Source organism: Thunnus albacares, chromosome 6 (genome assembly GCF_914725855.1).
Source record: "Thunnus albacares chromosome 6, fThuAlb1.1, whole genome shotgun sequence".
Classification (NCBI taxonomy): Eukaryota; Metazoa; Chordata; class Actinopteri; order Scombriformes; family Scombridae; genus Thunnus; species Thunnus albacares.
In genome coordinates, this window is record NC_058111.1 from 18,845,457 (window position 1) to 18,872,817 (window position 27,361).

Genomic DNA, 27,361 nt, shown 5'->3' on the forward strand with positions numbered 1-27,361 from the left:
TATCTAACATACATATATACATAACACATGCCCTTTAAAATAAAAAAAATACTGTAAATGTAATTCCTATTAAAAAGAGGAGGGATTTCTCAATATTGATGAATGAGGTATCACTGAAACATTTTGGTAATAATCACTGGACTCACAATTATCTGTGCCTCATTTCCTGTCCACATGCATACACGAAGGTGCAGCATTAGAGAGCAAAAGGAATCAGGAAATCTTGTCATTCCAAAATCTTTAGCAGAACAATTACCCAGAAGAGACTGACTTCTCTCTCATACATGTGAACATATTTATTTTGGACATAGGCTATATGCCCTGATACGATTCTTCATCATCACGAACCTCATGTGAGGCCCGGCAAGGGCCACTTAAGGCAATAACAGACAGCATGACTGCAGCAAGCTAGGCTAATTGTTTATTTTAAGCTGCTGCCGTTCAGTGTAACTTTATTATAATGTATTAACTTATTTCCTACGGTGAATATTTTTGCCACTGAAAATGTTAGAGCAGAAACTCCTAATTGATTCTGTGCGCAAATGTTTGGACATGTTATGTTTTAAAAGCTGAGTGAATAGAATGACAGGACCGTACTGTACGCAATATTTTTTTCCCCCAGGATGGTGAAGTCATGACCCACCCTACTCTGCCTCTGATTGGCTTACCCTGATATTCTTACCCTAATCCTAACCAATCTCACTTCAGAGTCAGAGTAGGGCAGGTCATGACTTCACCATCCTGGAAAAAATATTTGGCATACTGTATATGCGCAACTTGTTACTTGTATGTCACATGACGTAACGAGCTGCCCAGCTCTGCAATGCCAACCTTTGTTCACAACACACCATACAACTAAGTAGTTTTAGCAATTCATCACTTTAATTTAACATTTTAAGAAATATATATATTAAAAAATGTAAAAAGACCCCCAAAAAATACTGAGGACATGACCTCGGTGTCCTCAATGGAGCTACAGGCCTGATGCACCTCCCTCTTACTAAGATGGAAAAAAAGAAAACGAAGCAAAGGGCTGTTGAAGCTAATTGATGGAGACAGGCTGGCAGAACAGTGGCCACTGAAAGTGATGACATCACTCCGATAGGGAGACTTTGAGAGAAGACATGTTGGTGACAAGCGGTATATATTAGAGCTGACAGGCCACTCTAAGGCACTTTCTTTTTCTCTGTATCAAAGTGCCAGGGCCTGCTTTTTCACACCACTAGCTTAAATATTAATATCATCAAAATCTCTTGCTTCATCTTAATTCCAAATCTTACACTCATTGGATCAGTTTGTGCCAGTCAGTTAGCACCTGCAGCAATACTCTGACATGTCTGCTTTCCATGCTGTGACACCATGTGACAGTATGCGGCAGACAGACCAGCAATGCTGCCTCAGCCCCAACTGGCACTCCGTTTTCCGACATGCACTCTCACGGATCAATAAGCTCTTACATAACATTCTGGTTTGGACTGGAGGCGAGATTCCAGCTGACTGGAACATGTGACAGGGCTTTGACTGTGTTGACCCACATTTTCCCTTCCTATCCCTCCCCCCCTCATGCCGTCCGTCTCCTCTTCCTACCACATCCTCTATAAGCCCAAACCCCTCTCTACCCCTTCACACCCTTCAGAAAAGCAGTCATATACTGTAGGCAGTCAGATTCAGACTTGGGTGGGTCAGGCTTTCTTGCAACGTGCCCAGACATGCACCCAGACAGAACGAAAGACACACATGGGGAATAGCTGGTGGCTGAGCAGGACCTTTCTTTTGGACAAATGACATAAGCATACAGGGGTAGTCATAGAAAATGTTTGACTTTGTATGGTATTCCAGATAGATATGGTGCTCTGGCTTGATGCTTTGCTGACATATTTTTGTGTGTTTCTCATCCAACTGCTAACAAATAATTATTGCTGAGCAACCTCAATTTGTAATGCGTTACAATGATGACAGGAATTACATTATAGTTACTTATCTCAGTAATGCGCCGTTATTTTAACAGTTGGTGGTCGACTTGTTTGCTGTATTAGAGGGAATTCAGGTTTTTTGTCTGTGCGTTCAGTGGACGTAGTGTTATGGGACATGTTAGCTTGAGGCAGTTAGCTTCTAACTATAACTATAACTATAACTGTCACTGAAAAGTTATCTTGCTTACATGTTGCATTTTCTTAGCTGCCAGCTAGCCATCAGTAGCTTTGCCTACATTTGGTTGGTAACCCTTCACTTGAGGATGGGACTCTAGAGCGCTACATGCTGAAAGTCACCAGAGCTAAACTAACGTGATCTCGTAGGATGCTGTATAAATAGCACTTTTAAGGACATTTTGTGTTTCATGTCTATGCATTTTAAGCTTTTTGTGTGTCATTTAACACCGTTGGTTAGGTTTAGGCACAAAAAACACTTGGTTAGGGAAAGATCGTGGTTTGGGTTAATATAGTCCGTAAAATGCAGTTAAAATGTCCCGACGTGACAGTAAAAATGTCTGGTTTAACAGCATGAAAATGTCCAACATGACTGTAAAAATGTCTGGTTAAAATGTTCCGATGTGACGGTAAAAATGTCTGGTTGTGGTCTCGAACTGCGCCTTCCTGCTGCTTTTGCAACTTTTTAACTAACTAGCCATCCACCAAACCTGCCACTTCCTAAAAAGCCAACATCATCTTATAAAAGAGAAGAAAGTCACATTATATTGATGATTGATTGATTTTGGCGAACTAAATGATGTTAAAAGACATGCGAAAACCAAAAAATGGCGTAGTCCTAACACAAGAAATGACTTAAGAAATTGATGTGTTATTCATACCCCATTTGGTGATACCAGGCAGTAAACGTCAGTAAATACCTCCTGACAGTAGGCTGGCTGCTCATTTAACTACAATATCTTGTTTTCCTCTCTATATGTGTCAAATACAGAAGACGTGATGTATGTGTGGAGCTTGGCTGAGTAGCTAAAGTAGATAATTAGCACACTATTGCAATGATTTTTCAGTAAGTAATATGTAATGAGTAACTGATAATATCTTTCAAGTAACTTTCCTAACATTGCTAATGTATCAATTAATGTGATACTCTCTGAGGCAGGTATTTGTCCAGTTTTCTGAGGTTGTGTTCAAGGTGTTTGTGCTTGGGTGATTAATAGTGTTTCCATACACAACATAACCTTGTTGTGCCTTCACGAGAGAAGGGAGATGATACTGTGTGTGTGTGTTTGGGAAACACACACACACACACACACACACACACACACACACACATACACACACAGATATACAGATGCAGCAGATTGCACACAACATTGTCTGTGCAAGGCTTTGTGATGTTCCTAATGCGAAAAATCAGACAGTATTACAGTATGAGATTGAGTTTGAGTGAGGTGAACCCCATCCTGGCTTCCTGCCACATTAACCTGTCTGACTTCGCATTACAGTAAGCTGATTAAGTTGCCACAGGTGTCCTATTTAAGTGTTTGTTTCACTACAACGTCCTCCACACAAGTGCCTCTGAATCTTGTGAATATTTCTGACAATCAGTTTACTCTCAGGAGCTAAGTGTTGAGAAATGTCTTTCCTGTAAGCTTGTTCATACTGAGCAGAGAGCGTAACTAAACAACCAAGTCAAGGCTTTTCACTGCCTAATCATGACTCATCTTAATGGAAAAATGTTCTTGACTGGTTTCCGTAACTTGACGTAGGAAGACATACTGTAAACCGAATTCTCTCGAGAAAGTGTATATTTATTTTGTCTCTCAGTTGCCGGCCTTGGTACGGTATGTGGGTAATTAGAAGATTGTGAACTGCATTGGGCCTGCAGTTAGTTCTTTAGGAAGTAGCAGTGACTCATCAAAAGCTTGCTTCCTGCTTCTATAAATAGCCAATTATTCACTAGCTTGAACACGAGGTACCAATCAGACTACAGAGCCATCTCTTTTATTCTTGTTTTCTATAAACCTAAATATCAGTGTATTGCTGGTTTCTCCTTAATCAAACTGAAAAAGATGAGTTGCGCTTCTCTGATCCAATATTTACAGATGAATGTAAAGTTTGAAAAGGTTATGTAGACATTTACTGCAGCCTGATGCCTGATCAAAGATATTCACAAACTATGTCTAAAACAAACTATCTCTGTGTAGGTTTTTATTTTTAAGTCTTTTTAAAGCCAAACTTCTTTCCTTTGTTCCTAGAGTTTTTTTTTTTGTTTTGTTTTGTTTTTTAATTCTCATCCCTTGTCTTACAAGTTTAAACAGTGAAGTTCAAGGTGTCACTGCTTTCTCTTTCTGGATATAAAAATGAATAGATTCAAAGTTCTCAAAAGCTTAATGTCATCAGATTTAACTCAGTGTAAATCTCAGATACAGACTGCTCAACTCTCAAATACACTACTAAATCACATTCTGAACCAAGATGCACATGAATGCAACTTAAGAACAGTGACATCTTGAGGCCGTGCTTCTGTCTTACACTCATGCAGCTGCAGCTTGAAAAAGAAAGGAGGAGACCAGGAGGGAGAAAAGGAATGAGAGGAATGAAAGACTGGGGACAGAGGAGAAGGGCAGGGTGCCATCACCATCAGGGTGGGTGTACAGCAGGACAGCCAAATGTACTGTAATGAGACACACGAGTGAAGGAAGTGAGAAAAAAGGCTGGTATTTTCCCAGGGAGGCTTGCTCTGCATGTCTGTGCACATTCTAACGCTGCTAACACGCACTCCTCTCATCTCAACCCATCTGTCTCCATCTTCTCCCTCTTGGTCCTACCCACTCTTTCTCCTTCCATCCCCGTATTCCCTCTACTCTCTTTCCTGTCTGTGCTTTCCAATGTTTTCCTCTTTGCTTTTCCTCCTCAATCTTTCCACATTCATTTCCCTTGTCGTCTCCTACATTCCCCTCTCCCTCTCTCCCTCGCCATCTCTGTCTCTCTTCCCCAACTCTCTCTCAGTCTGCAGCTGGGGCCCTCGTCAGAGCCGTCTAGTCCAGACAGGAACCAAGGTCAAGGAAACATCCTCCGGTAACGCCTTGCTATCACATACTGATATGACAGTGTTAGTCTGCAAAAAATGTCTGAAGATGATAAACATACAGACATACACAAGACAGATGCAATATCTACTACTGTACATGTGTTTGTGTATGACTACATGTGGAAGAAAATGCATCCTTGGAGTCCATTTTGAAAGCAGCTGGCAGCTGCTCATGGCCTGTTTGCTTATGTAAGCCTGTACTGTAAAACACAGAACAAGAGCAAACTGGCTGCGCGGGACAAAGGCCCTCCCTTCACTGCTGCACTGTCAGACGTGTGTTTTTCTGTCTGCCTGCATCTATTAGACACAAAATGAAAGAGAGAGAGAGAGAAAAGAGAAACAGAGAAAGAAAGAGAGTCCTCAGGAGATTAAGGGACTGTAGGGTCATACTGTACAAGACTGGTGTGCTGCAAGATGAGGGGAAAGACGAGCCCTGCTGCATCCTGGCAGCCCACCTGCTGCTCTCTGGCCCTCATCTACTGCTGCTCTGTCATACAGCACACTTCCTTGCACAAGACTCCACGGGTTGCACAAGGAGAGAGCAAGAGACAGGGGAAGATGGGAAAGAAAATAGCATTACAAGCAGAGAGAATCAGAGTGAGAATACAAATGAGAGAAAATCTGGAGAAGTTTGACGTAGATCTCCGAGCTTAGCTGTTTAAACTCTGGTCCAACTGCAGCTGCTGCCTGGAGAGCTCGTATCTGTCTTTTTTTGCTTTTCTGCAACTACATCCATACCTCCTTCCACTACTGAGCTGTTTTGTTCTTGAACTATGTTTCCATAGCAGTTTAGTTGAGCTCACTTTTTACTTTTATGTGTAAATATACTCACTGTATGAGGAAAAGTGGAAAGAATTTACCACAGTATCAGTGACTGCACATGACAGTCATTTCAGAGATCAAGTGATCACAAAAGCCTGTGTTTTATTTCCCTGAATTGTTGAGTCTGAGATACAATAAAGCCTGGCTGACCTAGCTTGCAGGTGACTCTTGTCTACAGATATGCTTTGGTTTTAGATGCCAGGGCTATTTGGAGTTTGTGCAGAGATAGTTGGGCAGAGCGGGCTAGCTGTCATGAAGCATTAGATCTTCCTAGCTGACTCCAAATTAGCCTGAAGGAGAGGTGGTTACCTACAAGCAACCTCAAATCATACAGCGGAAAAGACATGCATACACATGCAACATGTGCAGATCCAGATACAGTACACACACGTACTCCCACTCTCTCTCTCACACACACAGTCGTAGCAGTACATGCTGACAAGCAATATGAATCAATCACCAATATGAATATCTTCGTCCCTTTCTCACCCTCACTTCCCTCTCTTGTGCCTCTTTTGTCTTGTCTTTTGCCCCTTTCAGGGCCAGCAAGAATGAAACAAGCACACATTAGCTTGTTGATACACTAAGCTAAACTGCTCCTCGCCAGCAGAAAATGGCCACACCCAGCATAACCCATGTAATGTGACAGTTGAGGAATTTGCTGCAGGCTAGCCACAAATACTTACAGCTTGAGTCTGAGATACTTACACGTCACTTGTGGTGTAAATGACAGGAAAATTGTGCAGCGGGTGTCAGGCTTGCTGAAAACAGTTTTCAGCATGTTGGCTTTTTAAAAAACCTTTGCAGGTGCTTAAATAAATGTTTGGCATTTTTTAAATACTTTGGCATTTAGAAAGCTAAACCCTCCTACTCATATTTGCATAATTACACTTTAAGATTCTCTCCTAAAGACTTCATGGTTTGCTTTTTTAAAATTGATAGTGATTTCTTGGTAAGGACTGGTTTCCATCTGAATAAATTTAGAGCCAAAGTTACTGAAGCATAAATGCTTTCATTTGTATATGTACAGGAAATATGGCTCAGTGTCTGTTGCTTTTTTTAGTGCAGAGTTTCTGCAGCCAACTTTAGCGGACATCAAATGGAAGCAAATGTTTACTTGACAACTGGTTGAAACCATTTTCCAGAATAAAATGTAAATTAAAAAAGTAATTTAGAAGACACTCTCACTAGTTGCCTACTTGAGAAAAGTATGACACCTCACCTACTGAGTCACATGACCAGAAAAGCTTGTGGACATAACAAAATACAAATATTTGTGGTCTCCAATACGTGGTGATTTTAGGCTCAAATGTAATAATATAACCACACACACTATACTACCAGTCAAGAGAAAACAGCAACAAAAATGCAGACAAAATGAATATTACATTTTCACTTTGTTCAGATTCCTCAGGTTACCAAAATAATTGGTGCATTTACTTTGTGTGAGTGCAGAACATGTTTCCTCATACTTTCTGATGACCTTGGAATTAACCAGTTGATCAGCTCAGATTTACACTAACATTTAATCTACTAAATCTACTAAAGCTGAAAGCTTACCAACCTGCGGCTGTGGAGAACTGGTACAGGAACATAATAGATGTTTTTGAAGGTAATTGTTATAAAACCCATTATCTTTGTTAAAATAATGGTAGTAATTTCACAGTGAGAGTGCAACACTGTTCTCTGATTAACTACAGTTTCAGAGTAGGTTAGCCTGACATTGATTATCTGACACTATTGCAACTTAACAGGCACACATACAGTACAAAATAACACGTAACACATTCTATTGATTCTATTGTTATAAAACAATGGACAATGGATTCTATTGTTATAAAACCCGATATCTTTGTTAAAATAATGGTAGTAATTTCACAGTGAGAGTGCAGTGTTGTTCTTTGATTAACCACAGTTTCAGAGTAGGTTAGCCTGACGTCACAAAATAACGCATAACACACATGCATTCTTTCCTCTTATGCCCTGTATTGATACTTGTTTTATATTGTGCTTTATTTGTGCACAATATAACAATGGTAACTCAGTAAGACACGTGTTTTTCATTTTTGCATCATGGAGTTTATTGATCCAATCTTGGTTTTGCATTTTCAAATTCTGCACAATGTAACTCCTGCATGCAGTGACATGTCGCACGTGGCTCTTTGTCAATTCAGGCCATCAATTACCTATTGATTTGTGGGCCAAAAGCAGACAGAAGAAGAGTAATGTCTATCACATATTGTTTTAATGCTCTTTCAGGTTTGATGGGGATCATAGCTGTGAATATTATCAAACATCATTATGTGCATAGTGCTATTTAAGGGTCATTTCATTGTATTCAGTTGCAAATAAGTTGGTCTATTAAATAAACATTAGGCAGGATATTATGCCATTATCCAATGGGCCACAATCCAAGGTGAGCACTTGGACAGAGTCCAACCACATGGCGTGCTAACATGCAAATGAGCAAAGGTACACTTTTCACATGAGCTGATGTTGAACTAACACATGGCTAACACATGTCCTATAAGTATGCAGAGACAGTACTGACTTATATTCACCTCACCAGCACTCCAGTTCTGAAAATGAAAATTGAGGAACATAAAAATCATAGAAAAAAATGAAATGTTCTGTTTTTGGCTGTGGTAAGTTTGCTCTTCATTCCTTCACAGACTGTGGACAGAATTAAAATGGAGTCATGTATGTATGATCTGTCTAACCCTTAATTTGATTACTGCTTGTGGCTTGTATAAATGCAAGCAGCAAAAACGCCATGAGAAGCTCAGTTTGTTCACATCACTTCACTGTGGAGTCATGTGATACGAGGTAACCTTTGTAACACATTTCATGAATGCAGAAATTCTACTGAAGATGATCCGACATTTCCTCGGAAGCGCAGCTGAGGCTCAGTGTTGAATGTGCAATAAATTAAAAAAAAACTGGATGACAATTGCATTTATATTGGAAAGATTCACTTCTCCTTTACATGTGCACAGTAGTTATGGACATGTGTGTGCTGAGTCCAATTTGTGTGACTCTGCGGATATCTATTGAAACTGCCAGCTAAATTTATTCCCCATGTGCTGAGCTCTAATTTTAAACGAGGTGCTAAATATACAGACAGTTTCCAAGCCAAAAGCAGAGATAGCTGCGTCATTGTGTCTGTCAGAGCAGAGTCAACCCCTGGAGAAGTTTGGCGTGTGGAACATTCCAGGAAGAAACCTTGCTGATGCTGCCATCTGCTGGGCGCCACAGCAGCAGAGGAGGAGGAGGAGGAGGAGGAGAAAGAGGTCTCCATGGCGACGTCAGGTGACATGGTTGGATCATTTGGATGGGCAAGTAGGTCGAGTGATCTTGATACAGGCATCATTGCAAAACTAGGTCACAGGGAAGCAGACAGTCCTATTTGAAGGGTTATGGATGTAAAGCTGCACTGAATAATGATGTGATCAGGACTCTGCAGTGGTTCTTTGTCCTGTCATTACCAACAGGCTGCTGCTGACCTTAGTTTGTTTTGGCTTATTAGACTGCTCGAAAACTACTTTGTGTGTATGACTTTAGAATCAAAATGTCTTTTCTTCCACAAACTTTTTCCTGAGTAAATATTTTTATTAACATTTGCTTTTGTATAATTAACTAACCAAATTATTTTTTATGTCCTTTTTGTATCTTATTGTAATTCTATTAATGTGATAGTTTACCTATCATATCATAATCTTTAATTTAATGTAATATTGTACATACACTCAACTAAACTAATGCATTAGCTATTAATATCTATTAAATAAATGTGGATAACTACAGAAACTGATTGGCAGTATCTGTTTTTAATATTAGCCGTACAATTTTATTGATTGCTTTGAAGACTCAAGCAATCTTAAAATAGTTGCAGTTTGGACCTGACTGATCCATTGTTTTCCCCTCAAAGTCCACAAGATGGCGCTCCTGATCAATGTTATTTTCTGTGGGATCTCTTCAATTGTGTTGTTTTGGCTTTTTTTTTTTTTTTTTTTTTTAAAATTAAAATTGTTTTCATTATTTTCTTTAATAGCAGCACTTTAAAGTACTTCTTTAAGAGAACAAAATGGAATATATCAAAGAGATAATAGATCCCATGGACATTCATCATTATTGCCTGACTAAAAACCAAAATATGAATCGCAAAAGAGAGGAATATTACTTTAAATGGCAATGATATACATGTTACATTTTTAAAATGAATAAAGCCGAGCGTTTTCTCATACAGTTCTGAATAGCTGAATTAAACATTTCAGAGTTGAAATGGCCAGCAGTTGTTGGGACCTGTTCTCCTGATAACCCCAGTGAACTGTGTAGTGGTGAATACTGCATCTGAAATACTGCAAGTGTATTGAAAATGTTTATAGCCATACATTTCATTTTAAAAAATGGTGCAAAACTGTTTTTATTTTTTTATTTATTTATGTCAAAGAGTAAATATTCCCTGAATCATAAAATACAGTGAGGGTTTAACAGTAAAATGTATTTTAGTATAAATAAGCCATTCCAACTACGTCAAAAATGTCAAAGGTCTTTGACGTTTTTGTGCTAAACTCTGAGTCCAAGAGCCGGCATGTCATACTGAATTTACAGCAAGCATACTGTATGTACCGCAGTAGATTAAACTTTTTTATCACCTCTTGGCACACTGACATCGGAAACTGAGATAAAATAAACACAAGACTGACAGTCATATAACAAACTCTCAGCAAAACTTAAAATAACAAAACGTGGGAACGGACTAATATTTATCTTTCTCTTTTGTCTGTCCACAGCACTACCTCTGGTGTTTTATTTAAGTTGTAAACACCAGGAATAGGTCCTCGACTATAAACATAGTCTGTGTACAGTATATAACGTCTTCCGGATTCTTACAGAGAAGCAGGGCCAACAAAGAAACACCAAAAGACTCTTATACCTCCCATGTTGATTGCCATCCAAACCAAGTGAAATTAGAGTGTTGGAGACCCAGCACTTAACATCTGTTTTGTATTTTGTTGGCCCTGCTGGTTGCTAGGTTCTCTCTGATCGCATTTAGTTGTCTTGGCTCTGAGGTGACTCTGATAACGTAATTCTTCTACCTAGGATGTCTTTAAAGTGACAAACTCTCAGGCATCTTTTCTATTCTATATAGAATAAAGCAGTAAAAGCTTTGACCACATATCAGCTTCATCTTTTAGATTTTCTTTTGAAGTGAAAGAAACACATTTTCAAGAGAATTCAGGAACTATTTTGGGAAGATGGCTCTTGTATCTTACAATTATTTGACTACACTGACCAGATCTAAGAGTTTTGTTATTCCTTGACTCTAAACTGACTTTATGTTGATTTTGGGGAGAGTAGTTCAGTGCTAAAAGCAGGATAGAGCCTCAGTGAAGCTCGTTCTCATCACAGACTGAAAAAAACACTCAGGAGTGACATTTGTATTCAGAGATAGTCTGTTCCGCTGCATGTAATTATGCACATAAAGGCCAGAGTTTATCTACAATACAAAGAAAAAAATGCAGTAAAAAATACATACAATATTTCATTTAGTATTACCTCGGATATTAAAGAAACAACACTAGAAAAAAACAATGCATGTTTTTATGTTTTTTAAAATTAATTCATACTTAAGCAGATTGAATCATTTTGTACTTTACACACAAGAAGCTTTAGCTAAAAACTCTTACAAATATATTGTTTTTTGTTCAAAATGATGTGCATATGACATTCAAAAGATACACAAGTTATTAACAATCAATAACAAATCGTGTGTGTGTAATTTAAAATGAATAGGGTAGATTATAAAGCTTATGTTTTAGGAAATAACTCTTGGGTGGCTTTCTGGGTCACATTAACCCAGTATTGTGTTGGTGCTATATTTATCCAAATTGAATAAAATTTTAAACACAGGGATTTTTAGTGTGTATATTTCAAACTTTTTACATTAATCTCTTTATTCCCATAAAGAGTATAATGCAGTAACAATCTTCAATTTACTGATTTAATGATACTATGATACTGATTTCTTTAACAAAACTGATTTGCTTCTTATTGCGTCACTTAACAAACACCTAACACAGCATGTGCTTAATGCTGGAGAACCTATGATTTCATATAATCAAGGGGAAGGGAGTGTCAGGTTCCTTGTTAATTAAATATCAATCATTTTAATTAAATCAGTCTCTGATCACTGAGGCAGAGTATTGGGTCTGAATTGAAGTCAAGAGGGAAAGGGCAATTCAATCTTAATGGCTTAATTTGCTAGAGGCCAATGAAAGCCAGGGTTTATTGGGAGGAAACAGTATCTACTTTTGGTCATAAATTATGAGGCTTAATGTCAACAACAAAGCAGGACAGGTTACATAAAGCCCTTTTTTCTCCTGTCACATATGCTGTTTTTCAGCATGTGCTGCCCAGATTTATTCCAGTAATAAGGGACCACAGAACTGCCTTTCAGAGGTTTACTGTTCGGTCTGGTAGTTTCAACATCAAGTCTTAGACTAATTTCCTAAATAGGAGTGCCAAAAAAGGAATTCACTGCTAAACATTTTAGTGTTAGACATGCATAAATGACCAGTGCCATTTCTTTTACACATCATTTATGCATGTTTGTACTACCATTATTAAGAGAAAGCATGTAAATTATGGTACCAGTGATAAGACCTATCTGCAGTGAAAACACAGGCTTTATTTGCTGACAATATTTAAGCTTGTCAGGCATTGACATTCGCTTACAAATGATTTATAAAGCACATTAAAACACAGCTGCAATATGCAATAGATGTAAAACACTAATGCAACAGTAATTTGTGCATGTACTAATAAGACGGATATAAATACATCTTTTGTACCTCGACCATTTATGCATCTTTTGCTATTTATCAAACTGTTTGCATTGTGCTGCACTGCTTCTGCAAAGACTCATCTGCAGCTCTGTTTATACTTACAGTGTGTTTGTCTACTGTCATACATGGTATCAGTGCTACAATTTAAACCATTGGTATGTCAGTCAGTCCTGACTTGTCCTGTCGCAGCACCATTAAAGCACGTCATTTATAGAGTTAAGTGAAGGCTTCTGATTCAGAGTTTAAAGGATAGGTTTGCATTTTTTCAAGACTGTCTTAAAACAATAGTCAGGTGCCCATATGTACATTGAACCAGTTTTTACTTGCTTTAACAAATCCTCCTTTTCATACTGGTTGTTAAAATATCCTTTCCTAAAGTGATTTAAAAGTAAGTGATGGGGGACAAAATCCACAGTCTTTGTTTTGTGTAAACAGATATTCAAAAGTTTATCTGAAACTAATAAGAGATGTAAGCCATCCAAATAATCAAATCAAGTTGATATCCTCCAAATACATCCTTTCAAGTACAAAATTCCCTCTTTTTTTGCGTGATTATGAACACTTAAAATGTTGTTATCCTGTTTCAAATTATTTTTATTATGTCCATGACAAAAGCCCATGCCTGGAAAATCACACAAATGGGAAAACATACCATGGTTGGAGACACTCTCTGCTCTAATTCTTATAAGAAATGTAGATCAGCTTCTCATGGCTTGTCAGGTTGCACCTGTTTGACAGTGACAGCTTGTACTAAATGGGAAACAAAACAATGTTTAAAAATGTGTTTCTATCAACATTTTTTTTGGAAAATGTTATTTTCAAATACTTTTGCTGAGTTCATAATGAGCCAAGCTTGGTATCATTTCAGATTACTGTCATGGAAACATGATCTGTACTGGTGCAAATGTCATGGCATAGTTTCTGTGTGTGTGTGTGTGTGTGTGTGTGTGTGTGTGTGTGTGTGTGTGTGTGTCACAGCCACTTTTTATTTTGTGTGAGACTGAGAATCTTCCTGTAGATTATGAGCATGTATAGGAGTATCCAGCATGTATGCAGGCATGACATCTTGTTTGCATGCTCATTCGTGTGTTTGTGTGTGTCTGTGTGTGTGTGTGTTTGTGTGTATGTGTGTGTGTGAGATGGTGAGGGTGCATGTTGATAACGTGTCTGCCGGCACACATTCTGTGTGTACACTGCTGTGTTCCAGCTGTCTGAGTGGATAAGGCTCAGTGGGCAGACAAACACTGCAGTGAATGTGACAAACACACACACACAGACACACACACACACACAGACACACACACACACACACACACACACACACACACACACACACACACACACGCACACTCACAACATGAAATGGCTGTGAGGACTGTGCTATAATAGGGAGTGTCTGTGAGCATTGACTCAGCAGGGGTTTGACAAGACCACAGATTACAGTTTTAATCTGATGTGCTTTTCTTTAGCAATTTTACTCTTGCGAAGCACTTTGTGATCTGCTCTGTGAAAGATGCTATATTAAATAAACTTTATCTACTTACTTGAAAAAAATCAACAAGTGAATAACCAAAAATAATTAGAAGTTGAGAACAAGTTACAGTAAAATGCAAAATACTGGCAGAAAAACAACCTTTTTAGTGTTATTTTTCACAACATATTGCCTCTACAAAGCATATATCCCAAGTTTGTCATCATCGTTCCTTTATTATACTTTTATTTTCCATAGTTCCGTCATGTAATATCATACATATATGAGGTGTGTATAGCATCTTTATGAAACAGAATACAACAATAAGTTGATGAATAATGCTTGGTAGGTAGGTTTGTATCCTAAGTTCTGCTTTCTACTGTTCTGAATCTTGGCTTTTTTTCCTGCTTATTGAACTGTAGAGCTGCCCTTTGAACACAATATATTTTTTACCTTCTAATAAAGTATGTACTCTACACTTTATTAGCCTTATGCATGAGAATGAACTCAGATAACAAAATTACCAGAAACTCAAGAAATGTTTCAAACAACATATACTGCTAAGTTTCGAATGCTCCATCTCAGTAAACCAGCCTCCTAACAGCTTCACCACTTGCTGGGGGAAACATCTGATCACAGAGTTTGAATGATGAGACAGGAAAACTCATAAAGTGCCTCCAGCCAACCAGCTCATTAAAGTATCATAACCTCATAACACAGACTTTCCTGTGGCTGACTGGGTAGCAGTCACATACAAGTTCTTCCACTGTACGCATCACAGGACATTTCCCTAATAAAAAAAGAGAACATCCAATAATATACACAGTAAACTTTCTTTTATACAACCTTTCAACATATTTTCTCCCCAATACATATTCTTAAGTTATACCAAACTTCAATAAAATACTACAGTAAGTGTCAATGTTTCAAATATCCCAAATGCTGATGCAGTTGTGGTTTCAAATGTTGCAAACTGTGTAAAATGTGATTAATTAATGGATCAATATGTGTGTGTGTTAATAAATCTGTGACAGAATCCTTCAGTTTCAACAGCTGGCAGTGAAGAGACTTGTTATCAGTCTGTAGAAAAATAGATAAGCCACCCATCTTGAGAGTTTACTGTCAACAGTTTGAACAGTTTGAACACAGCTGCACGCAAGTTTGTGGCCTGTCATGAGCTTTTTTTTTGTGTGTCTTAGTGTTTTACGGCTCACATCAAGCATGTGATAACAACACTCACTCTCTCTCGCTTAAAAGTTCTCCATGACCTCAGTGCCTCACAAACCCGAGCACTTTTCTAGTTGTGGTTATGACAGCACTTTGTGGCTGAGAGTCACATACAGACAGTCCTTCATATCCCAAATTAAAACAGCATAAGTGTAGTCCATCAACTTCCATCAAGCTCCCTCATCGTGTATAGGACCTCTGCCAATTGTAAATGGCATGGATATTATGGGAACACGCTGGCATTCGTTTACATGTACTAACGCTGCGGTGGCGGAAAACCCTCCCCCCTGAGCCTCCCCCAAGCCCCCTCCTCCTTGCAGCGAGTTGCTTTGCTCTCTCCTCTGCAGCAAAGAAGTCTGTGGTCGCCCGAAAGAATTCCAGCAGAGCTTTGTGGCTCCAATTGGTCCCACAGCTCTCCATCCCAGTGTTTGGTGCAACCACAGAGCCACCAGCGGCACTCCCCTCGGACTGGGTGGAGAAACCGCAGTGACCGCCACAGCTTGTTAGGAGGAGAAAAAAATGTGGGTTGGTCTCAAAGAGTTCCAGGGGCACCGTGGATTGGGTGTCACCACGGACAGGGTCATCTTGAGCGCACACGCTCAGAACAGGAATAGCCACTTCGTCCACGTCTCTTAAGGGTTCGTTACGTTCCCAGTAAGCATCCCAAGAACCTGAAGTATTACTGCTGCTGCCAGCCTGACAGAACAGCGTCTCCTCCATGCCACGCAAGGAACAGCTAGAAAACAGGGTGTCTGTCTGTATGGTCTCACCCAGCACTGTCCTGTACCTACACACACACACACACACACACACACACACACACACACACACACACACACACACACACACACACACACACACAGACACACAAATAACCACAGAAAACAAGAGAAAACCAGTAAATCAATTTTGAGGAGCTACATGGGTCTCATTTCCCCATTGGCATTGATTTGAGAAACTTTACCTGGGTCACGATGTCTCTCAGAATCAATGTCTCGACACTGAGCAGACCATCTGTTGCTACAGTAACTTGATTGTTTCTTAATTGCCTGTGCCTTTGCAATGAACGGCTAGTGAGTACATGCATCTGTTTTTCTTACAATCCTTTTTTTTTAACAGCATCTCGCTTTTGGCTGACTGAAAATTCACAATTTTCCTTTTTTGTTTCATTTTTATCTAAGATGATCATATAAAAATATGACATCCTTCATGCAGCGGCTTTATGAAACTGTTTTATCATATTCTTGACACTGTGTGATATACTCCTCAGAGAAAACTGGAATAAAGGAGAAGCTGTCTATTACTTCCTATCCTGCAAATCTCAAACTCTTAAACTAATGTGCCATCTTCTAAAACTAGGAGATATGTGCTGTACTTTGTACTGTATATCTGCATCCAGAAATCTATAAGGTTCACAATATCGTCTATCTGCAGGTTACTAACCTTCATTAAAGGAGAATTTCAGTTTTATACAACCTTATTTTTGCAGTTTTGGTCATGATTCCAATCTGCAAGTACTCATGAGGTTACTGTAATTGCTGAGATCTGGTAGTATTTTTATGTTTCAAGTGTTTTTTTTTGTTTGTATCCATAGTGGTTGTGTTTTGGGCTTTGAGTGCTCACAATCAGAAGGTTTTTAACAATATCCCAAGTTAGTCAAACATCAATCGCAGTCTGCAGATCAACTTTCTGGTTCAAAATTGAGCTCACCTACTTGCCATAGTTGTGCACACGCAGTTTTCTTGTACAATGAGGGAATTATACCAACATTTTAGGTGTGATCACTTTCGGTTTTGCCTTCAATATGGCTAAATCTCGCTAAACTATCACCTTGTTTACATCCTGATCACCTGACAGCTTGTAGTTTTGGTTAGACTTCATTGTAGCAATGTAGAAATGATGGGCAAAGCTATGAAAATATGACCCAAGCAGTAATATTTAGAATTATTCTTTAAAAACCTGCAAAGTTAATCTTTCAGTTTCCTTTTTCACCAGTGATATTATGTTTACACTTTTAATTTGTCTAACTTCAGACCTTCCCTCTCCCTCCATACCTGCTGAGGCAGATCTTCTGGTAGAGCACCAAAGTCCACTGCAGGGGCCAGCAGAGTCCATTTTCGAACCAGCTCTGGCAGCGGAACACGGGTGACAGGCAGACGGCCGCTGTCACGTAGCTCGATGATCCGCACTCCCCAAGGTAAGACAGGAGAAGACCTGACCCGGTGCTCTCACTCACTGCGTACAGTCTTCCTGCAGGCTGCCGATAGCGAATGTAGCGCACAGCTTCTCGCAGGTCAGCAGGGTCACCGAACTGCTGCAGTTTGAGGGTGGTGAGCGGTGTGCCGTTATGGCTGCGGCGGTTGAAGACTACTGGGAGGTAGCCGTGGGAAAGAGCTGTTTCACACAACTGCAGAGAGAGAAGGAACAGAGAAAGAAAAGGATGTGTCCATTAATATAACATTACAGAAAAGGTACATGAAACAGTTGATGATTCATATACAACTCTACCCTCTGAATAGGCCATGTGGTTGAATCAGTGTGGCTTTGGTGCTGTTGGTCTCGTGGTTGCAATACCACAGAATTAAACAATGCCTCCTTTTAGAACTCAGTTTCCACTACATGTTTTTTGCAGTTGTAACACCTGAAAATGCACAGTAGCCTTCCTCTTTTTATTGTATGGAAAAAGAAATGACCAGTTATTAGGGGAAATGAAAACACAGTAAAACTAGGTCCAGTTTAACCATTCTTAGGAACAAGCAACATCACTACATTGGGAAAGGCCGTGGTGAAAATCTAGTGTTATCACTTAACTGTGTGTGGTTTTCTGTTTTCTGTACAACACAATGTTTTACATTTGCAAAAAAATACAGCATGCCTGAATCACCTGAATCACAAGGTAAGAAACAAACTGTTCTGGAGACAGATACACAATATTAAACTATTTAATAAAATAGTTTTGCACAAATGTATCAGCACACAAGACTTATGCATGCTTAGATACTGCTTTCAGTGCAAAAGCAGCAGTGGCCAACAAAACCCTCTCTAAATAATGAACAACCTAAGAATTTCCATGTGAATAGATACAATAAAAATATGTATATCTTCTAAGAGCATTGCGTAACTATTCATTCAAATGTTGGATTTCATCATGCTAACATCAACTTGTTGTTTTCAAAACGTCTACCGACTCATATTTTTACAGAAACAACTACTTAATTTCCAGTGGGAAACCAAAATTTGAAAGTGCTTTCCCCCTGGAATAAATTTTAATGAGTTTTCATCTTTCCTCCAGGTCAGTTCTACCACCTCTAACAGCTGATCCAACAGTCCATATTTGGACATAAAAAACAAATGATGAGGCCATAACCGGGAAAACTACTGTGATATGAGAAGTCCATCCACAGCTTGAGGTTGCCACTTGGCCTTCACCTGGAGAATGTACAGGCATGTGCAACAGTTCTCAGGTACTGTGGAGGCCTTGGTGGAGGCCAACATTGTGCACAATCTCATTAGCTGAGATGATGTCCATCTGCAGCCCAGACAGCCTCAACCTGCACTCTGCAGCTCCCCTTGAACTGGGCTGGAAGCAAAATTGGAAAGGGGAGAACAACACAGACTTGAATATGGAAAGCTGTGATCTCATGTCTCTGGCAGAAAGTCTTCCCTTTCAATCTGCAAAAATATCTCAATCCACTGTTTCTTGCAGAATAAATTACTATTACTGTGCTTATTTTGTTATGAATGTGACAATATTGGATATTTGGGCAGTGGAATCATTGCTGAATGTAAGAAACTGCTTCACAACTGAATGTGAGATATAATCTTTTTCATTTTAACATTAATTCAAATGTGTAACATTTTAAAAAAAATGCAAATCATGTATGCAAATGTATGTACAAATGTTGTGAGTCAGTTTAAATTCTGTGCAAAATATGGGAGAATATGCTAAAGTAAACTAACCACACTGTAAAACAGCAAAATTTAGCGTGTGGCTCCTTGAAGCATTATGTAAAATACCAAATAAAACAAACAATAACAATAACAAGCCAATTTCATGAAGCAGGTATCACTGAATATGTGTCTTTCAAATCTTTAAAATTGAGATTTTAAAGATTTTCTTTAAAATCTCAATTTTAAAGATTTGAAAGACACATATTCATTATTATTATTTTAGCTTTCATCTTTCATTAATTTTTGGCTTTTAATGCTCTCAAGGAGCTTGCTATTAAAAACAATGGTTCTGTTGTTTTTTGATTTTGACAATAATAGTAATAGTTCAAGTAGAACAACACATATTCTCATACTTACTCATGCAAAAATGGGACCTTTTTTTCTATTATATCCAGTCAAACAAAAATAATCAGGACACATGATGAAACCTAAGGGAGCCATAAGATAGGAAAAACACCCCTAACTGTGGAAAGACTGGAACATTTTGATTTTAAGTAGGACAGAACTGACAATGAATCACATCATATAAATTACATTGAAAAGCTCTCCATGCAGAGAAAGAATGAAGATGAGTGAGCCTTCCAGTCTAAGCTCTGAATATTACCTTAAGAATAAATTATCCACTACAGTGTCTGGAACCACAAGTAATAAATCTGCAGTGTCACTCTGCTTCATCTCAACACAAGAGGAGCCCAGTTCACATCTCTACTTCTTAGACCTACTGTACGATCAGAGACAATGGTGGGACTGTGGCAAATAAATTGTCAGATTTTAAAATGAGTTACATTCTGCTTTAAACCTGCACAAATCCCCACTGAATGCAGGAAGAGCTGCAGCATCACTGCATTAAATATTTACAAGCAGAGAAGGACTGCAGTAGCATTTATGCCACTTTCTGGTTGTCTATATAAAAAGAGGGATTACAGGCCAGATACATGACTAGGTAGTGTGAAAAAAACTCTCAGATAATACACAAGAACATTCATTTATTTGTTCCTTACTCAGCTCTCAAACTCATTCCATAGATACCGATTTGAACTGATTCAAAAGGCAATTTCAAATGAATATAAATCAATTGAGATCAGTTTGATTCCCAAAGACATTAAGATAAATGATTTTAAATGTTTTACAATTTAATTTTCATATAAGAGCTGGGTTCTGAGTGATGAAAGTTGCGACTGAGATTAAATTAGGTGAACTGAGAGTGAAATGATTTCATCCTGCTTATGCCTGCCAGGCCAGGTAATAATACAGCCACACGCTGTAAACCATCATCAGGCACTGTGGGTGATGCAGTAACAGGGACACACAGTGAGAACTCCTCAACTTTGAGGCAAATTAAATTGATTTTTTTTTTTTTTGTTATCGGGGTAAACAGTGTTACCTGTGTGAGGAAGAATTCACTAAATCCATCGATTTGTCTGTTACATCATTTGTCACCAAAACCTCAAAACCTACTTTTTTGGGTAGAAGTGGAGCAACAACTAACATAACAAATGAAGTATTTATTTTCAGGATAATCTAATAAATTATCAAATTAATGCCACAAACTACATGAACTTTGCAAAGACACACACAGTACATGCATTTCAGAGGGAACGTGGGTCCTGACTGCTTTCTTGATGTTATCAGGTTTTATATGGATTGCGAAAAAAAAACTGTAGTTTAATCCAGTTTGATCAGAGTTTATGGCAATACTTTTCCTAAAATGTCATGTTTACTCTGCATCAGGTGCTGTTATTGTTAGATATCTCAGCTACACTGTAGAAACAGTAAAAACAGATCGGCAGCTACTCCAGTCGTTTTCTGCCAGAGCTGATTAACTGTCAGGTCAGTGACAAATTCCTTTAGCAGGGACTCCAGACACAAGACAACATGCCAGCTCTCACACCTCATATACATACACACAACTATGAACACACACAACAGGGTGGCATTTATTCTCCTCACTCTACTGAAACAATGGCAACAACATAAATACAAGAGGGTTCTCTAATGTCTAACAACCCTCAGTGGCTTCATCGGGACATGTCGCCACAAATCAAGTTAAATTAAGGCTGTTATTCGATTAAAAGCCTTTTAGAGGCAACAAAGCATCTCACCGCAAAGCTCTGCCCTCTGTTCAGGTCAATAGTTTGCTGAAATACTCTTCAACAAGCTTGTGATACATGTCCCGGGAACAGTTTTGCTTCTCTGAGTTAAATATATGCAGGGGTCGAGTTATTATTTTATGTGAATAATTTGATCTTGAAATGGATCCTGAAACATGATACTGCTGTATGCTGCTGTACAGGACATTACATGTGGATGCTTTCATTTCATTGCTTTGCTGAAGAACAAAAACAACAACAACAACAAAAAAAAAAAGATAAAATTCAATTTAAAGATTCAAATTGTACTTGTTATGTAATTAATTACATGACTGCCATCTTTATAAAGTTAGTTGGTTGGCAGTTTGCTGACCAACTAATTGTATGAGGCCTAAAAATAGCAAGATAAACAAACCACAGGCTGTTTCTGTTTTTCTTTTCTAATTACAGTTGACATAGATAGAAAAATGTGTCCCCTCCATCTAATGTGTGATGCAACAGCGGTGGGTTGGAAAGTAATGAAACCTCAGATAGAGAGTGTCGTTAAACTACAACAGGCTGACAAAATGATGGACTTCAAAATATATGTTTTGCAGGTGCAAGACAATTTATCTGTTTGGCGGAATTTCAAAGCTTTAAGCATCACAGACATACATTCAAACGGGAGAGTAGCTATGAATTATTGAAGATAACAACAAAGTAAAAATATTGACAACTGAAGTACCGAGCCATTTTTTCAAGCTAGATCATGTTCTTCGAGCCTCTAAAAAATAGCTTTTACAATAAATGGTTTGTTTTACTGGTCTTACTGCAAAGTTGAAACATTACACTGGAGGTATGTGCATATTTCTATTCTACTCCTGTACTGGTTGGTAAAATTTGCCATCTAACAACAGAAATGTGTTAACACACATCTCCCAGGAGTCATACACAGAGGTGCTGCTAAATCTTGATGTGCAGATTGCACACTGCAGGTAAAACAAGGCACTGATGTAAGATGCTGTGTCCACTTCACATCAGGACATTCATGGTCAACACTCTTTGCCAAATATTAATGTAAACACCCTTAAATCAAAATTGTAGGTCAACTATTTACCCACATTGTCATCATTTTACTGAAGCACACATAGGCAGCAAACCAAAAAGAGGTCACTGTGTTACAGTAATACTTACACACTGCCTATAGGTGGGCTGTTTGGCCACAATGTGTCGACACCAAGCTGTAAAATTCACAAAGTGATGTTGGGACAGAAAACACAGACGTGCTGCTTGTTTCTTTGGCCTATTCACTGCTGTTTGTTCCCAGTGAAAACTGTAACATGAGTACAATATGTTTTTGATGAATGCTTAGGAGCAACAATATATGGACATTAATTCATTTATGCCCTGTCTGCATTGGGTCTTACGCTGCTGGAAAGCTGGCTAGAAATTTCCACAACTGGTAATGGTGATGTATTACTGCTACTATTACAGTACTCTTTTCACTGATCTAATCATGATTATTAATGGTAAATCTTTCCCACTTCCACTGCATGAGTGCGAAGCTATTATCCCATCCCACAAGGAATTTGGAAAATTCCAAAGTTGCTCTCTCAGCAATCTGAAGGTAAAAGGAATAGTCTGGAAACCAATTTGAGTTTTGAATGGTAAATTACACATAATTGCCAGATTATATCACATTTCCTTATCTATAAAGAATAAAATATATTTAATGAATGAGTGCTGTAAGCATACTGAACAAAACTCTGAACTTGGGTCACAAAATTATTGTGAAACTACCCACAAATCTATCTGCTCTGTCAGGAAAGTGTGACACGTGTAAATCAAATGAGGGGAGTCGGCTGCAACAGCTGGATGTCTGCCTCCAGGAGCATTTATCACCTTTCAACATGCCTCTTTACACTGATAACAGGCTGAAAAATGGGGCTCAATCCTACATGTCTCCACACACCTTCAACATATGAAGCTGACCTCTTGGAGTGAAAATAGGTTAAAAGTTAACTGTTGATGGTGGAGCTTAAGACAGATAATGTGGTTTAATTTGTTTTTCTGTGGTTTCTATGTAGACTCAGATAAATGCAGGGCTGGTTTAAAGTAATAGTTTGACATTTTAGGAAACAAATGTATTTGTTTTCTTGCTCAGTGTTAGATAAGAAGATCAATACAACTCTCATATCTGTTCGTGCAATATACAGTCTGCTGCCACTTAGCTTAACACAAAACCGACATTGTTTTACACTGGTTTACTGTATATGCTGAACTCTCTTATTGGCCAGGTGGTGAAAGTTCCTGCAGTCTCACTGTGACGACATGACATCAGGAAGTTACTACGCCTGCCAAAGAAATAGTCAGATAGAAATCATTTTTACTTTCATTACATTTTTTGTATGAATTAAACAAACAAGGTAAAACATGTTTATTTATGAGCTTCAGAGGTGCTGGTAAGCAGATTTTGTTACATTTGAACAGGACTGTTTCCAGTCTTTAAGCTAAGCTCAACTAACCAGCTGCTGCCAGTAGCTTCATATTTACTATACATATATGAGAGTGGTATCGACCTTCTCCTTGTCATCTAACTCTCTGCAAGTGAGCAAATAAGTGCAAAATATCAAAATGTCAAACTACTTCTTATTAATATAAATAACTTATAAATATTGAGGGACTGAGATGGACACAGTGAGATAAAACAAGAAAGAGAGATCCAAGGAGATGTATTTTTGGGAATTGAGACACTTTTCTTTTTTTCTAAAAAGTGAAGTAGTCTCAATATTAATACAGTAATAAGTACTCAATAGATTATTTTCATCATGGGAGCACCCAGCAACATGATTTGCATTGCGATCCTGATAATAATGTGAATTATTGACTGAAGTGGTATGTTTAGTGTGTTTTATGACTAACATATTATCAACCAAGCATAAATTTGAAACCATTTGAAAATACTGTGTAAGAGTACAGTTAGATACTGTATCAACATTTCTCCATCCTGAATCACGCCAGACTGGATGAAACAAAGGAGCCTTAGACAAACTGAGTGTAAAAATCTGAATGATTTAAGATGAGGCTCATTCATAAATTCATGAGTTCCTGAAACATGCTGTGTAAAAGAGGAGGGGACAGAGACCGTGAGCTCACACACTCTAAAAAGAATCCACATTTCTCTCTTTGTTTCTTCTCTGTCACAGATATAGAACCGTGTGTGTGTGCCCACGCACACATGAGCTCTTTTTATCTCTTTCTCACACACACACACACACATACACACACACACACACACACACACTGACTGGGTTATGCACAGAGAATCTCACCAGTGACAGGAGCAATATTAATTGGTGTATATCCCTTGTGGCGCCTCAGCTTCCAAGCCTCCCAAGCATAACTGGCTGACAGCATCATAAATACTCTCTACTGTGATGTCTTCCTCAAAAAAGACACAGATCTGTCAAAATCTGACAATTATTTTTTATCCATCATGTTACTTTTTCCTAAAGCTTAAATTCATCATGTATCTCCTTTTTTTCCTTCCATTTTAGTCTCATCATTATTTTTTCCACTTCTCTTCCTCTATTCTGTCATTATCCATCCTTTGTTTTTTTAGATCAACACACACAAGAAGTTATTAATTCTAGATTAGACTAGATGCCAAACACATTTGTTTTTAGTATTGAGTTCTTGCAGAGTTGTTATTTCTGACATGGAGATGACAGTAAGCCTGTGACGGATTTGCACACAGAGCTAACAGTATGAAATGAAATGAGCTAGCACAGTGCCAGGTGCCCAGAGTGGTGCGAGAGCCAACAGGCATTCATGTGGAGCAGCGCAGCACTTCCCCGGGCCCCTCAAGTCAAGCGATGCTTTGTAATCCCTCACTCAATTACCTCAGTCAGTGTATTGAAAGAGCAGTTGAAAGACTGGTGCTGCCTCCGCATCTGCTCTTTTTTATCACTTGGCTTTTCTCTTCTGACTGAGCTTGCAATGCCTTAAGCTCAAGTGATTGCCTTGCCAAATGGCCATTGATCTGCTCTGGCTTCTTCCCACATCTCTTTTAAATTACTGAATGTATGACTAGTTTCTCTTTCAAAATGCTTTGTGCAAACAGTATCTGTCAGTGCATGTATTCAATATGTATCTTGAAGGTTTTAGGTTTCTTCTTACTGAATTTGAGGTTATTATTTGTTATTATTTGAGGGTATTATGTTGTATCTGAGCTGTGCTAATTTCCACCTTATTTTAAAGTGCAGAATTACTGTTGGTAGACATTTAAAAACATGCCATGCACAGTATGTTTCAATGCAAGCTGCTGTAATTTTCATCATGTCGATATATGCTGAAACACAGATGCTGAATTACAGAGAAGCTGCAAAGTTTATCAAATTCCCAAAAGGTGCATCTAGTGAGAGGATCCTGATGATTTTCAGTGAAATGAATACTAATAGGTTTCTGTAAATATTTAGAGATTCAGAAACTGTATTGTAATGTCTGCAGAAAATATGGAAACTACTATTTCCAACATTTTATAGGTATCAGGTTTGTGGACTGTTTTCTTTTATTTTTATGACTTGTAATCATGAACTTTCCCATTACCCTCATCTTTTGTAAAACTTGCTGTTCTACATGAATATGTCATTTCTATACTATAAGGGGAATTTTATAGCCTACAGTGCAGTCTGTGGGAGAACCAAAGAACTCACAGTTTACCTTCAACACATTTCTTGTGATCTTCCCAAAAGAGTTTGGGATGATGAGAAGAACCGGGCTGGTGGAGTGACTGGAAGTCCTGCGTCGTTTCTGGTAGGACGGAACTGCCCAGTCCAAGGCCAACAGCCCATCGTCGCTCAGCTGCAGGTTGTCCCGCACAAATTGGACCGGACTGTCGTACGGCCAGCACGCCTCATACACACTCAGGAGGAAGGCGCTGGCCCGCCACGTCCACCCGACACACGGCGAGTAATTGCTGAAAGTCCTGCAGTGTTTTAGGAGATAGTTGGCCAGCGCGGACGGTTTGCAGATGAGTGCCACGGTGCGTGTTTTCTCATCGGTCACACAGGCCGTCTGCGCACCGTCGCTTCCCTCTCGGTCTGAAATACACCTCACGGTCTTGTCCTTCGCTGCCTGCCGTGAAATCCCCAGTCCTTGAAGCATAGCAGAGCCTGGCCAAATTAAGACCACCAGGATCACAGTGCACAGAGCCACAAGCCATCCTAACATTGGCGCGGTCGGGGGGAGCAGAATGAGCACAACACGGACGCTTTCCACACCTTATTCTGGTGCTGAAGTTGATAATTAGGCTATAAATACAGATTACAATTATTCCAAGGAAACATGTTCAGTCTCACAGTGTCCCGGTGTTTTGTCGTAAATTGGTGCTTTGTTCGTGTGAAGTTTGGTGACTGCTTTCCTCCGGTGCCAGAGCGCACCAGTCCCTTGTCGTTGTAGGCGTGCTGTCAGTTACGCAGCGTTTCTATCATTGTAGCTCATGGATGTTTCCATGTCTGTAGGCATCTTTTAATAAGCGGGGAAATTACATCCGTGTTTCATGCATCCAGTGCCAACTGGTACAGAAAGCGACCATGTGCAGGACTGCGCTCGACCGGTGCTTCCAGCCAACAGTTGGGAGCGCAAGAAATGTCTCTGTGCAACGCGCCGCTGATGCTAGAGACGCCTCCCACCATGCCCAGCCCCCCCACCCCCCCTCGGAGTGAGCAGGTACCCTGTGCACGTGATAATCTCAGCTGTTGTTAGCCTTCCACCCTTCCAGTACACCTAACAAAGCGTTACGTTTTTTGAGCGCGTTTTGATTCTCCGTTTTCCAGTGTGACTCTCTCTCTGTCTCTCTATGTCTCTCTCTCTCTCTCTCCCACACACACACACACACACGTGCGTCAGTGAGAGAGAGAGAGAGAGAGAGAGAGAGAGAGAGAGAGAGA

At 39.1% G+C, this 27,361-nt stretch overlaps 1 protein-coding gene across 1 annotated transcript; it reads right to left on the reverse strand.

The window, feature by feature from the left end:
* Nucleotides 1–14,395: 14,395 nt before the first annotated feature.
* Nucleotides 14,396–27,088, reverse strand: abhd15a (abhydrolase domain containing 15a). The gene is made up of 3 exons (XM_044355081.1): nucleotides 26,133–27,088; nucleotides 17,445–17,797; nucleotides 14,396–16,177 (listed from the first exon to the last, which is right to left on the reverse strand). The coding sequence occupies exons 1-3, from the start codon at nucleotides 26,640–26,642 to the stop codon at nucleotides 15,571–15,573; spliced, it is 1,470 nt and encodes a 489-aa protein (XP_044211016.1). The 5' UTR covers nucleotides 26,643–27,088; the 3' UTR covers nucleotides 14,396–15,570.
* Nucleotides 27,089–27,361: the final 273 nt, after the last annotated feature.

Coding starts and splice junctions, on each gene's coding strand:
- abhd15a (XM_044355081.1), bottom strand. CDS start 26,642: ATGTTAGGATGGCTTGTGGCTCTGTGCACTGTGATCCTGGTGGTCTTA. Junction 17,798..26,132: donor TCACAAGAAATGTGTTGAAG/GTAAACTGTGAG, acceptor CTCTCTCTGCAG/TTGTGTGAAACAGCTCTTTC. Junction 16,178..17,444: donor CAGAAGATCTGCCTCAGCAG/GTATGGAGGGAG, acceptor GTGTGTGTGTAG/GTACAGGACAGTGCTGGGTG.